At 37.0% G+C, this 15457-nt stretch overlaps 1 protein-coding gene across 1 annotated transcript; it reads left to right on the top strand.

Moving 5' to 3' along the window:
- Window positions 1-13776: 13776 nt before the first annotated feature.
- On the top strand, window positions 13777-15336 carry LOC109211561 (pentatricopeptide repeat-containing protein At1g08070, chloroplastic-like). The gene has a single exon (XM_019375106.1). It carries the CDS (start codon window positions 13777-13779, stop codon window positions 15334-15336), a length of 1560 nt encoding a protein of 519 aa, XP_019230651.1.
- The last annotated feature ends 121 nt before the right edge of the window (window positions 15337-15457 follow it).

The raw sequence follows: 15457 nt of genomic DNA, 5'->3' as shown, positions 1-15457 counted from the left end.
ATCAATGCCAAATCTCATAACTTTAGGTAGTATCGATATTGAGCTGAAACGACAGGACGACCTTCCGCATGGCGACGACAATAGCCCAATCAAATACGCAGGGAGAAACATCCTGCATCACATCTTTAGTACCATTACGATTCCTCGGTTCCCAATCGATAGCAAGCGCTTCACGTCGCATAAGATTGAATGAGAAGGACATGAAGGCATAAGCCTCAAAGAAATCAAAGTGCACGATGAGGAATCAAGAAGGGACATACTCCTAACAACCCTATAGCCTCTCGAAGATAAGTACAGACGTCTCCGTACCGATCCGCAAGACTCTACTAGACTTGCTCATGACTCGTGAGACCTAAGTGAACCTAGTGCTCTGATACCATGTTGTCACGATCCAAAATCCGTTAAAGGTCGTGATGGCGCCGGACACCACTGTCAAGCAAGCCAACACTAAATAGTTAATTAAATTCTCATTTTAATATTTTGAAATCATAAATTTCCTTCAATTTAACTAGTAAAAGATGAACTTTCCCGAATAAATAATATGTTTTCCACTTTCAATACTGAATATCTCATAATAATCCCAGAACCTGATGTTACAAGTGAATGATCATTTACTAGGAAATAAAATAAAATAAAAAATAGCATCTGTCCGGAATACAAATTTGGACAGGAAAGAAAATAGAACCACTCTAAAGGAGACTCTGCTGGTTGCGGATCGCAACATGGAATACAGCTTACCTAATTCCCCGCATCAACCACGCTGTTGCGCCTACAAGGCCACTGAGCATACATGTGCCTGTACAAAAAAATGTACAACAAGTGTAGTATGAATACGAAAATAACGCATGCCCAGTAAGTATCCAGTCTAACCTCGAAGAAGTAGTAACGAGAGGTCGACTCTGATACTTACTAGTGGTCCAATAATATCGGTACAGTAAAGAGGTAAATAAATGTGAGGCAGAGTAAATAAATAAATTAAATAAACATAAAGATACGTGATACAAATTCCCCTCTTTACTCAACCTTCCCGTTAGAAATTCCCTCCTTAACCGGAGCACATACATAAGGGTGTAGTGAACCTCATCAAGTAGATTATCATAAATTCAAATCCAAAAAACTCACGGATACACTGGCTGCTTGCCGAATATTACGCACGATTCCATGAGGATATGATATAAGAAATGCCTAGGCGTATGTCCCGATCCAATATAATAATTAAATTGTGCACTTCCGAGGGTCGAACGACACGAACCATAGATGCATCTATTAACCTGCCGAAGCGAACGGTCCGCTCCCATGAGAGTGTGGTACATAGATCCTGCCGAGGCGAACGGCTCGATCCCATAAGAGTGAAATACATAATCCTGCCGAGGCGAACGGCCCGATCCCATAAGAGTAGTGAAAATTTACCCAGCTCGCGGAATATAATTGCGACACAATTACACATAGAATTTCTCAAATAATTATTATTATAATATTCTTTAATTATTTTCAACATATGAAATCCAATTCAAGTCCTGAAATCCTCTCTTTCAACTCTTTTCAAGGCATTTAATAAACATACTCGATCTAAATTTCTTTCAAGGCAAGTAAATAACAGGATCAAATAACGGTATCAGCAAATCATGGTGTAAGCCTAGAACTACCCGAACATAGGCATAATAAGTAGCTACTTATGGACTCTCGTCACCTCGCGCGTACGTAGCCCCCACAAATAGAAGCATGTAATAATTTAGTTCGCCTATGAGATTAATTCCCTCTTACAAGGTTAGAAAGGAGACTTACCTCGCTCCGAATCTTCATAACAGGCTCCTAAGCCCTTCCGACGATTAAAACCGATGCTCAACGCTCCAAAAATAGTCAGTAAATGTGCAAACCAATAAAAATATACTCTAATACTCTTAACAATTCAATTTATAACCATTTCCAACTGCGTTCGAAAAGTCGATAAAATCACCATCGGGCCCACTTGTCCCGATTCCAAAAATTTTTGAAGATAAACTTTACCCATAACCTCACGAACAAATATATAATTTGTTCTCAATTTCATACCCAAATTTGTGGTCAAAATCCAAACATTCCAAATTCTAGGTTTTCTACCAAACCCCCCACAATTTCTACTAATTTCTATGTTTAAATCCTCATACAAATCATGTATTTAACTTATAATAAGTGGGGATCACTTACCTTGAGTTGCTTGATGAAAACCTCCCCTTGAAGCTCCACAAAATCGCACAAACCAAATGAAAATGGGAGAAAAATGGCCAGTCCTGTCTTTAAATTGACATTGCCCAGCACTGCCCTTCTTCGCGAACACGGCACATGCCTCGCGTTCGCGAAGCTCAACAACCTCACGCCCAAAAATCCATCTTCGCGTTCGTGACCCTATGACCGCATTCGCGAAGACCAGCTGCCCTTACCCTTCGCGTTCGCTTTCCCTTCTACTCGTTTGCGTATGCCAAATGACCTTAGGTCTAACTCCCCCTTTTCTTCTTCACGTTCACGTTGCCTTGGCCACGTTTGTGAAGGCTTGACCAGCTCTTGCCTCGCGTTCTCGTCTATTGCCTCGCGTTCGCAAAGGCCAAACTCAGCAGTCCCATAAATTCCTATTCGCGTATGCGGAACTTCCTTCGCGTTCGCGAAGAAGGAAACCAGACACCAGCAACAACAGTCCAAAACAGCTCCAATTGATCCGAAACCAGCCCGAAACACACCCCAGGCCCCCGGGAGCCCGCCGAATCACACCAACCAGTCTCATAACCTAATACAAACTTGCTCAAGGCCTCAAATCACATCCAATAACGTCGAATTCATGAATCGCACCCCAATCCAAGCTTAATGAACTTTAGAATTTCAAACTTCTACATGCCGTAACCTATCAAATCACGTCCGATTGACCTCAAATTTTGCACACAAGTCTTATTTAACATTACAGACCTACTGCAACTTTCGGAATCGGAATCCAACCCCGATATAAAAAATTTCACTTCCGATCAAACTTCTCAAAAACCTTCAAATTTCTAGCTTTCTCCAAATGACTCTGAAATGACCTACGGACCTCCGAATCCACTTCCGGATGCGCTCCCAATACCAGAATCATCATATGGAGCTATTCCCAGACTCGTAACTACAAACGGACATCGATAGAATTGAAATACACTTCAACCCAAATTGATGAAATTCTTCCAAAATGCTAACTTCCACAATAAGCGCCAAAACTCTCCTAGTTCATCCAAAATCCGATCCGAACATACGCCCAAGTCCGGAATCATCATACGAACCTGCTGGAACCTTCAAATCCCGGTTCCGAGGTCGTGTACTCAAAAATTCAACCTTAGTCAATTCTTCCAACTTAAAGCTTTCAAAATGAGAATTTTCTTTTCAAATCAACTCTGAACTTCCAAAATTTCAATTCCGCCCACGCGTACAAGTCATAATACCTGAGGTGAAGCTGCTCAAAGCCTCAAAGCCTCAAACCTCCGAACGACGCGCTAGAGCTCAAAATGATTGGTCGGGTTGTTACATTATTATTCTTAAACTTTAATATATAAATATATTTTTTCTATGTAAATTTTTCGGCGCGGTTCGGTAATTTTTTTGATTTATTTCATAAAATAAAAAAAATCTATCCTAATTATTGGTACGGTTATAGATTTATATAAAAACCTACGAGTTTATTAAAAAGAAACCTAAAAATCGGTTCGGTGTGATACAATTCGGTCGGTTCAGTTTTCTAAATATCCATTAACACCCCTATTACTAATTATCAATATTTTCTGAAGATATATATAATATATACATGGAATTATATACATAGAGTTATTGTTGAACTTTCCAAATGCCCGCCGCTGTGTATATTTCAAGTTATATGAAGTAACTAATTTAGAGTTAAAAGTTAATTGGTTAACTGGTTTCGTAAACTAGAATAGCAAAACAAATTGATTTGAACACAAGCAATTTTGATATTTTATTCATACTTAACATAGGAGTCAAATATATTCATTTTCTTTCGAAATTTCAATAAAGAGTAATAATTGTGAGGAGTAAAGTGACCTCTGGTCATTTATGTTGACTTCACAGATGAAAAGTCTAAAAATATCCGGCTTGTTATAAATAGAATTTATTTAAGGTGAATGTCTATATTTTAGAGAGATTTTAGGGTTTGTTACTTTGTGGCTAAGTCACTTTTCCCCTATAAATAGAGGGGGTTCTATTCCATTATAAATCGTCCTTAAATCAATAAGAATTCTCTCTCTACTTTTCTATGCAATACCCTTCATCTTCTTTTATTGTTCTATAACACGTTATCACCACGAGACTCCAACCAATTGAGTAGAGACTTTGGGATACCTGCATGGTGCTCAATTATACATATCATATTTAGCATAATGATTGTCACTTGCTCCATGAACTTCCCTCGGGAATAAATTCTGGATTTAAGGTAAGTATTTTACCTTATTTTTCTCTTTTAAATTCTTGAAATTCTATATTTGATTTTACATACAAGCAAGGACAATAAACTTTGTTTATAACTCAAATAGACTTTGTAAAATTACTATGTCTTACCTTGGTCAAATTCATGTATGATTATGAGCACAAGAAGTGGAAACCCGTCCCATTAAATTTGCTTCATTCTCGTTCCCTTAAGAGAATATGGTAGCAATATGTAATAAGTCTGAAAGAAGACAAAACTATTACCATAAAGGTAACAATGGATGTGGACGTGACAATAGACGAAATTATAATCGCCATCATTGTGGTAATGAGAATAATAAGGATTCTCAAAATAATCCGTCATTATGTGAAAGTAATGTTTGTAATTGATTTGACATGAGATTTTGTAAAGCACATATAGATGATTATGGTCCATTCTTGATATGAATGTGACAACATGTGATTTATGAATACATATTCATTCTTTGAAGAATATGAACGTGCTAGTGGTAGTGAATATACCACTCTCATCTCTAGAAGGAGGTTTGAGATTAAAAAAGAAAATAATTTTATTATTATGGCATGAATAGTCATTGATAACGTGCCTATTGTGATTATGCCAAAATATTATGGCAATGTGATTATTACAGGGCAAAATTAATGTAAGCAAAATATCTTGCCTATACTGATTTTTGACCATGACCATAATGGTATAACTTCTCCTTGAAAGAGATATTCACCATATGTATGTGTAACGACTCGACCGGTCGTTTTGAGAATTAACATCCCATTCGCAGGTATAAGGTCATGAGCAGCTTCGTATTATGTGTTACGACTTGCGTGCATGGCCGAGTTCAGTTTTTGGATGATTCGAGACCAATTTGGAAGAAGGATTCTTGTTTTAGAAGCTTAGGCGGTAAGAGTTGACCGGAGTTTTGACTTTTGTATAGACGACTCTGAAATAGAATTTTTATGGTTTCAATAGCTTCGTATGGTGATTTTGGAGTTAGGTGTGCGTCCGGATTTGGATTTGGAGGTCCGTAGAGTAATTTGAAACATTTCGGCAAAAAAAAAACTGGAAAGTTGAAATTTTGAAGGTTAAGAGGTTTGACCAAGAGTTGACTTTGGTGATATCAGGGTCGGAATATGATTCCGGAAGTTGGATTAGCTCCGTTATGTCATTTGGAACTTGCATGCAAAATTTGACGTCATTCAAGGTTAATTTGATATGTTTCTGCATGAGTTTTGGAAGTTGGAAGATTTAAAAATTTATGAGTTCAATTTGTGGTGCGATTCGTAGTTCCGACTTTGTTTGATGTGGTTTGAGGTCTTGATCAGGTCCGCGTAATATTTAGGAATTATTGGTATGTTTGGTTGGGGTCCCGGAGGCCTCAGGTATGTTTCGGGTGAGTTTTGAACAAGTTTGGGCATTTCGGCACTTTGATGGTGTTCTGGAGCAGCTGAAGTGCGGAGGGCAGATTTTTGAAATGCTGATGTGTGGCCGCAAACTCCCGAAGTGCGGAGCTAGTGGAAAATGTGCGGACCGCAGAAATCCTCTAGCGGCCACAGAAAGGGGAATGTGCAGGTTTGATGGTCTGACTTCGGAAGCTTATATCTTTTAATCTATAAGGAATTTAGAGATGATTCAAAAATGTAAGTTGTAACCCTTTGAGTCTAGTTTCCAGAAAAGTAAAGTATTAATCATTTGGATATTTATATATAAAGTTATGGTCAATTTACTAAAGCCTGGTAGTGCAGATGCGGCTGAAGTACGACCGAACAATTTGGATTGCGGCCGTGACCTGGAATGTGCGGACAACAAAAAATATGTGCGGTCAGCGCTATGGAGGTTTGAGGTCTTGATCAGGTCCGCATAATATTTAGGAATTATTGGTATGTTTGGTTGGGGTCCCGGAGGCCTCAGGTATGTTTCGGGTGAGTTTTGAACAAGTTTGGGCATTTCGGCACTTTGATGGTATTCTGGAGCAGCTGAAGTGCGGAGGGCAGATTTTTGAAATGCTGATGTGTGGCCGCAAACTCCCGAAGTGCGGAGCTAGTGGAAAATGTGCGGACCGCAGAAATCCTCTAGCGGCCACAGAAAGGGGAATGTGCAGGTTTGATGGTCTGACTTCGGAAGCTTATATCTTTTAATCTATAAGAAATTTAGAGATGATTCAAAAATGTAAGTTGTAACCCTTTGAGTCTAGTTTCCAGAAAAGTAAAGTATTAATCATTTGGATGTTTGTATATAAAGTTATGGTCAATTTACTAAAGCCTGGTAGTGCAGATGCGGCTGAAGTACGACCGAACAATTTGGATTGCGGCCGTGACCTGGAATGTGCGGACAACAAAAAATATGTGCGGTCAACGCTATGGAGGTAAGATGTGGTACCATATAAACGAGGTTTTTTTCTCATCTTTCATTTTTGAACCTAGAGAGCTCGGTTTGTGGCAATTTTTCGTGCGTTTTTCAAGAAAATTTTGGGGTAAGTGATTCTAACTCGGTTTTGGATATATTACACGAATCCATTGTTATTTTCATAATTTAATTAGTGATTTGAGTTGGAAATTTGGGAAAAAATTGTAAAACCTTTTTAGACTAAATTTTGGAGATTTGAAAGGCGATTTAATGTCGGATTTGAGTAATTCTTGTATGGTTGGACTCGTTATCGAATGGGTGTTCAAATTTTATAATTTTGGTCAGGTTCCGAGGTGTGGGCCCGATGGTTGACTTTTGGGTTGACTTTTTATTTTTAATTAAAGGTTGAAACTTTATTTATTTTTTCCTATGAGTTTTATTTATGAATCAAAGTTATTTTGGTTAGATTTGAGCCGTCAGGAGGTTGTTTCACTCGAGAAGGTCAATTTAGAGTAACGATCTAGCTTCTTTGAGGTAAGTATCATGCCTAACTTTGTATGGGAGAACTACCCCTTAGAATTTGGGTCTTTGGTGCTAATTGTGTCATATGAAACCCGTGTACGCGAGGTGACGAGTACGTGCTCAAGCTTACTTGTGAGAATTTGACCGTTTAGGGCTATTAGGTTCTTATGTTCATTAGATATGAAATTGTTTTGTTATGTTAAATTTCCCATTTACTAAATTCACCCTTACGTGTCTTAATTGGAATTAATTTCTCCATGTCTTACCCTTATTATCGATTAAACTCTTATGTTCCTTAACTGAAGTTGTTGCTTCTTTTATTACTATGCTATTCTTTCCGTAGTTGCTTATCCTTGATTGAAGTTATTATTATCTTTCCCATGATCTGATTATCCTTAATTGAGTTTTTTGAATCTCTTTCGTAATATCTCAACCCTAATTGAAGTTTTGTTATCCCTTATCATTGTTGTCTTACCCTTAATTGGGGCCATTGATTTACGTTATCCCTCTTATCATTGAATTGTACTTATGTGGAATCTTTGCTACACAGTATCTCTTCTTTGCTGAGTTATTGCTATATTGTACCATTATTTCCTGTTGTGTCTTTCCTTGTGAGCTCGTTCTTCCGTCTCTTTGTGTTCTGGAGTTCTTGAGTTGATTTACTTGCTGTATTCTTGTGCTATTGCCGTTGTTGTTGTATTCAGTGTTGTGTGGCACGAGGTTTCTGCCGTGCAATTATTATTGTGTCACGAGGTTTCTATAGTGCAGTCGTTATTGTTGCACGAGGTTTCTGCCATGTGGTTGTTATTGTTTGCACGAGGTTTTTGCCGTGCCGTTGTGATTCATTTATGATTTCAGATTATGAGACGGTACCTTGGGAGGGCTCTATTGTTTTTTTCCCTTTTTTGTGCACTTGTCTTTGATTTTTGTTTTCCTTAGCATACTACTAATTAATTTCCTCCGTGTTGCTCTATTTGCTCAGTTATATATAGCTAATCTTGTTGTGCTTGTCGTGACATCCATTTCATTGCTGTCTTATTTACACTGTATATTTCGTGGTGATCGTTTCTTATGTGTCATTCCTTATCTCTACCCATAATTGTGGACTTGAATTGTGGTAGAATACTTGCACAAGTATACACGTAGATGAATCACCCATATCAGTTTAAGGAGATGAGTCTTGGCGTTATTGACCATTACATACACTCTTGTCTGCTTGCCTTCTGTGTGAGAGTTGTCCTCTTGGCACGTGGGTCGTCCGTACGGTTATGAATTGAAATGTGGGCACAAGGTGCCAAGTGAGTAGGGTTCAAGAATTGGGAACCGTGAGATATGATTTTGAGGTTCGGTACCTCATGAAAATGCTTGAACAAATCTGGTATGAAAGTGGTTGTTCTTATTGAGTTGTTGCCCTTTTTTTTGATTTCATGGGACTTAGACTATGTCCAGCTTACTCTACGGCATTATTACTTGACTGCTTCCTGTTGAATATTGTTGTTATTGGTGTCTCGTTGCAAGTATTGTTTTGTATTCCTTATCCTATTTAGCTTTATATTAACATTATTCCGTTATTAGTTCACCTTCATACTTGTTCAGGATGTTTAGTCCGGTAGATGTCTTGACTGTCCCTCGTCACTACTTCATCGAGGTTAGTCTTGATACTTACTGGGTACCGCTATGGTGTACTCATACTACGCTTCTGCACATATTTTATGTAGATCCAGGTGCCACAGTTCTTGATGATTATTAGCTGGCTGGTCGAGCTGTGGAGACTCAAGGTAAACCTGCCATCGCATTCGCAGGCCTCGGAGTCACCTTCTGATATTTCCATTGTACTATTTAATTGTATTCCGAACAATCGTATTTTAGAAATTTTCTAGTAAACTCAGTAGAGCTTATGATTTCTATTATCGATTTTGGGATTGTAAGTTGTGTATAAAGATGTCTATTTCATATTTATCAGTTGATGGTTAAATTCTTCTATTAATTCAGTAAGTGTTAGGATTAACTAGTCTTAGAGACTAGGTGCCGTCACGACATCCTACGGAGGGAAATTGGTGTCGTGACAGTATGTTGATGAATATATGGTAGTACAAAATTAATTGAAAGCTCTGGAAGAGCCAATTGTACTATTTTGGAGAAATAAAATTGATTATCAATAAGGTATTGAATCGTAGTAAGTCTCAAAGAAACTTATTGAGTTTCTAATATATTCGTGAAAGCGATTGGTTATATTGAGACTATAAATAAAGGAAAGACTTGATATCTTCTACTACTACAACTTGTAGCGGGCTAACATGTATGTGAAAAGCTACCCGCTTTATTCTTTATATTGTACTACACAAATAAAATAATACCACAATAAAGTAGAAGTTTATTGATATAAAAACGATATCATAATAAACTTGGAGTTTATTGATAATTGCAAACGTCATGGTGTAAACTTGAAGTTTATCAATATTGATAATATTATCCAGTTGGCATATTGGTTTAGCCATGTTAGTTTAAGTATGATGTGCAAAAATAAAAGAGAATTCACATGGGTAATTATTAAAGAACTAGAAAGTTCTTTACAAATTCTCTTATTTTGGTTGTTCTCATTAATTAATAGACCAACTAAAATTGGGATTGAATCCCATGAATGCTGAAAATATCAAAGGTGAATATGGTCCCATTCACTTGCCATGTATACCACATAAGATGCAATTATGAGATGGTTACATGTACAATTATTATTAAATCGCAATCTAATATTTGCGAGGTAACTTGCTCAATAATTTAATTTCAAGCATAATTTTCATATTTTCTATTCAAGACAATTCATCTTGATAAGTTGTTTTACATCACAAATGGTTTAGCAAAATTATTTATTGAGTATCTCCACTTAATAGCTAAACTATTTCTTATGAGAAACAAAGTTATCTATATCAGTTTGATAAAGGTTATATACGAAATTATATTACATTGTCCCCTCACAAGTGGTACAGGGTCAGAAGCCAAAAAATTCCATCTTAGTATTATTAGTGTGCGGTGTATATTTTGATTAACACCATAATGCATAAAGGTGGGTTTCTAAAATTGAAGAAGCAAGTTAGTTTTTCTAATATGGTGGGAGACATGATAAATAGTTGAGAAAAAGTGATGTGCAATGAATTATCATTTGTACATCTAGATCCTTGAATACGATAATTTGAACTTGAAGTTCATAAAAGGATAATTCACCTGCAATATATTGCAAAGCATGGTAGACGCATTTGCTGATCCAAAGAAAGGAACTATATTCTCACTGCAAATGCTCCTATTAGAATAAGTCTTAGAAGGACAAAGTCTATGGTCACTTAAAGACTATAGATAAAATTCTTGATAAATAAAATGATCAAATGATCATAATAAGGAGACAAATGATCTAGAAGATCACATGATATAACACATCATAAAATCTTAGGAGGGGTTTAGATACCTGAAAAATATGAATTAAGAGATCTCTATGTTATGTCTTTATGAAAGAGGTTGGAACCGTTGTAAAATATTCGTCGACTACATCTACGATAATGCTAAATATATATGAGGATTGATGATAGGCTATAATTGCATATTTTAGTCGCTTATTACACTCGAATTTACTGTACTTTAATTGAGTTTGCGCTTTAATCGCTAGTGTTTTGCACTAATTGTGTGTTTTATGCCTTGTAGGTGTGATTCCGAGCTATATAGATGCTATGGAATGAATTTAAGTGATTTGAAGCTTTGAAGTCTGAGTAAAAGCTCAAGGAATTAAGCTGGGATCATGTTCGGAGGTCAAATTTGATAATTAAGTACGAACGAAGACTTGAGGAGGCATATTGCGCACTGTCTAGTAAAATAGATATAAATTTTTGCTCAGAACTCTATTTGGTCTCCACAATATATGGTTGGAAAGCTAACTCAAAGGGCTACAACTTTCATATTTTACGTTTTCCAAATTCCAAACGGAACAGGGTGAAAAACCGCGGTTTTGCCGTGACCGCGGTAGAAGATGGTCGCGGACAACTGAAGAATCAGAGGGCATGTTTGGCCGCGGTTCCACCGCGACCGCGGCAAAACCGCGGCAGGAAGCGAAAATTTCAGGGACTAAAGTGCAAAACATGGGATTTTAAGTCCTAAACCCTATATTAAACAAAGGAGGCCGGCCAAGAACAAGAAGAGGACATATTTTGGACACAAATTAGACCTAAGGAGGCGGAGAGACACTACTTTAGGGTTAGACAACACCCTTGGAGGCAAGAACACATTGGGAGCAAGGCGGAGAATTCTTCTACGAGTTTTTTCCTTCCTCTTCCTATTTTTTTCATTGTTGGTTATGACTTTTAGTATTGTAGTTTTACATACTATTATGAATAGCTAATTTGTTATCTAGAGTTTTGATAGAACCTTTTGTAGGATAAATTCTTGTTATGTTTTTATATAATTGAGCCATAGCTTTTCTCTATTTGTTCAACTACGTTTATATTGTGGTTGGTTGAAGAGCTCTCAATTAGCTGTGCCTATTTAGTATGCATAACTCGGGAGAGAGTGCATATTTAGGTAATTGTTGAACAACACCACTCCCAGAGTATATAAGGGATCAATAACCGAAGGTTTAAACGTGAGATTAGGGATAACGAAGCCTTGGGTGCGATCTGAAGTGAGCTGTATTAAAAGCCAACTAGCGTAGCTCGGGAGAGTGCGTCTAGTAAATTGTCGTAATTACTCGGGAGAGAGTTACGGTAATAAGAGTGCTCATGATCGATAGAGAATACTTAGGCGAAATTATAGAAGACATAGCGGGAAGGATTCCGACAATTGGGGAAATCATAAATCTAGACCTCCTTAATCTTTTCTCTAACCCTTAGTATATTTAGTTGTTAATTTACTATTTTATTGTTAGTTTATTAGTTAAACACAAGAATCTTAATATCTATAAGTTAGGAATTGTTCAAGCTTGTCTTCTTGGTGATAGTGAACAGCTGTAGCTAAACCTTAGTTCTCTGTGGGATTCGACTTCGGACTTGTAAACCGGATTATATTTGCAACGACCGCATTGTCCTTTTTATAAGGCATAGTTGGGCATGATCAAGGATCTTAAGTTTGGAGAAACGATTCAAGTAGAACTAAATGAAAGACATTTAGTTTTGGACCTGCAATTCAAGCACTTAAAAGTATAAAGTCAATGGTATGTATAATCACTTTATCTGTCTTATATGCCTAGCATGACATGAAAACTTGATATGCATCTAAAGTCAATTTGTATGGCTTATATGATAATCCCTAAAGGATTTAAATCGCCTAAACCATATAGAATTCTTGGTCATGGAGTACTACATTCTAAGTGCAATTTGTGCACATATGTATCTTGCTATAACTATGAGCATGATAATGTGATAGCGAGAATACATCTAGGGAGATATTGGAAAGGCCATTTCAGGACATTATATGGAGACATTACATATATACAAGAATGATGATTTCAAGGTGCAACATATTCATCCAAGTTAATATGGATGATTTATTTATCAAATGTCTACCAACGATCTTTTGAAGATGGTGCACAAGATTGGAATGCGAAGGCTTAAAGATGTGAATTAATGCTCTCATCAGGGGGAGTTAATACGTATATTACTCTTTTCCCTTACAAGTTTTTGTCCCACTAGATTTTCCTTGCAAGTTTTTTAATGAGGCAACTAAAAGGTGTATTGTTAGATATGTGTACTCCTTTTCTTTTCTCAGAATTTTTTTCACTGAGTTTTACTTTAGTTAAGGTTTTAACAAGGTACATTGTCTGTTGAATAGACATTCAAGGGACAATGTTATAAATAGAATTGTATTTAAGGTGAATGACTATATTTTAGAGAGATTTTAGGGTTTGTTACTTTATGGCTAGTCACTTTTCCCCTATATAAGAATTTCTCTACTTTTCTGTGCAATACTCTTTTCTTTTATTGTTTTATAACACGGCTCATATTTCATGCAAGTTAAAATTTAAATATGCGCAGTATATAAAAACAACATTTAAAATTAAGCAAAATACGAGGTCCTAAAATACCGATTAAAGAAACGAGGTCCTAAAAATGCAATTTTTTTTGTTTACTTTCCAACTCCCTCCCCCTTTTGTTGCCAATGTATTAACTGTATTACCCGTATTGGACGTTTTCCGTTTTCAAGACCCACACAAAATAATGGAGCAAAAACTGCTACAATTTTTACAGAAATGCAAAACTAGCAAACAATTGAAAGAGACTCATCTTCAGATTATTGTAAATAGCCTCATCAATAGCAACTTTATAGTGCCAAAGCTTATGTCTTTATCCTCAAACCTTATTTCACTTAACTATACACTCAACTTTTTTAAAACATTACAAAATCCTAATCTTATTGTATACAACACTTTGATTAAATGCTTCATAGGAAAGACACTGAAATATGCATTATATGCTTATAATCAAATGAGGGTATCAAATGTTACACCTAATAGTTTCACATTCACTTTTCTCTTGAGGTGTTGTGAGTCTTTTGAGTCTTTAGAAGCTGGCCAAGTAGTGCATGGTCACATTGTGAAGTTGGGTTTTGAGTCTAGTGTGTTTGCAAAGAATACCCTCATGGATTTTTATGCTAAATGTGGTGGGAATTTAGGCTCAGCTCGGAAGGTGTTTGATGAAATGCCTGATCGGGATGTTGTTTCGTGGAACACGATGATTGGTGGTTATATGATTCATGGTGATCAAGAACGTGCCCTTTGTTTATTCGAGGCTATGCCCGAGAGGAATGTTGTTACGTGGAATTCGGTTATTGCTGGGCTATTGAAGGCAGGGAACATGGAGTTGGCTCGTTCTGTTTTTAAGCGTATGCCGGAGAAAAATGATGTTTCCTGGAACACAATGATTTCTGGATGTGTAAAGTTAAGTGACATAGAAGCTGCTAGAGCTGTTTTTGATGAGATGCCGGAGAAAAGTGTAATCTCTTGGACTGCAATGGTCTCAGGATATGCTACAATTGGTGATCTTCAATCAGCAAGAAAGATGTTTGACCGAATACCAGCAAAAAATGTGGTTTCATGGAATGCCTTGATTGCTGGATATGTAAATAACCATATGTTTGATGAAGCTCTTTCAATGTTTCAGCATATGTTGATCGATGGGAGTTGCAAACCCAATCAGACCACTTTGATTAGTATACTCTCAGCTTGTTCACATTTGGGATCTCATGAGCATGGAAAATGGATTGATTCTTTTATAAGAAAGAACAAATTTGATGTATCAGTCCCACTAGGAAATGCTTTAATTGATACATTTGCAAAATGTGGAGATATGGAAAATGCAAAAGCCGTTTTCTTAAGGATGGCTCAGAGATGCATAATTACTTGGACTACAATGATATCAGGATTAGCAGTGAATGGGCACTGCAGAGACGCCCTAGAACTCTATGAGAAGATGTGCTTGGAAGGAATAGAGCCGGATGATGTTGTATTTGTTGCTGTTCTGTCAGCTTGCACTCACGGTGGGCTGCTAGAAGAAGGGAAAAGGGTATTTGACCAGATGGTGATTAAGTTTGGCATTAAACCACGGATTGATCATTATGGATGCATGGTTGATCTTCTTGGCCGAGCTGGAAAGTTTGAAGAAGCACTGAGTTTCATTAAGAGCATGCATTTGGAACCTAACGCAGTCATTTGGGCCACTTTACTTTCTGCTTGTAAAATTCATGGAAATGGGGAGTTGTTAGAGTCCTTAACCCGGAGGATCCTGGAGCAAGAGCCTGACAACCCAAGTTATTTGACATTGATAATGAACTTAAGCTCTTCTATTGGGCGGTGGCAGGATGCCTTGAACTTCCGTAGAGCTACTAGAGACAAGGGAATAGAAAAAATTCCTGGTTGTAGCTCAATCCAAATAGGAAATAGTGTCCATGAGTTCTTAGCTAAAGATACAAAGCACTCACAGAGGAAGGAAATCTATAGAATTTTAGGGTGTTTAAATGGACACTTAAAATTATGTGAGGTCGAATGAAATTTGATGGCTATGGTTTCTTAGAGATTCTAGCGATAGAAAGATTTTTCTATAATATCCATTTCTTGACAGCTACTTGAATATGCATGGTTCTGAAGCCTGTACAGAAATGAGTTAAGTG

This window comes from Nicotiana attenuata, unplaced genomic scaffold, assembly GCF_001879085.1.
Source record: "Nicotiana attenuata strain UT unplaced genomic scaffold, NIATTr2, whole genome shotgun sequence".
NCBI classification, from domain to species: Eukaryota; Viridiplantae; Streptophyta; class Magnoliopsida; order Solanales; family Solanaceae; genus Nicotiana; species Nicotiana attenuata.
Note: the sequence above shows the minus strand (reverse complement) of the source record. Positions and strands in the feature narration are given on the sequence as shown.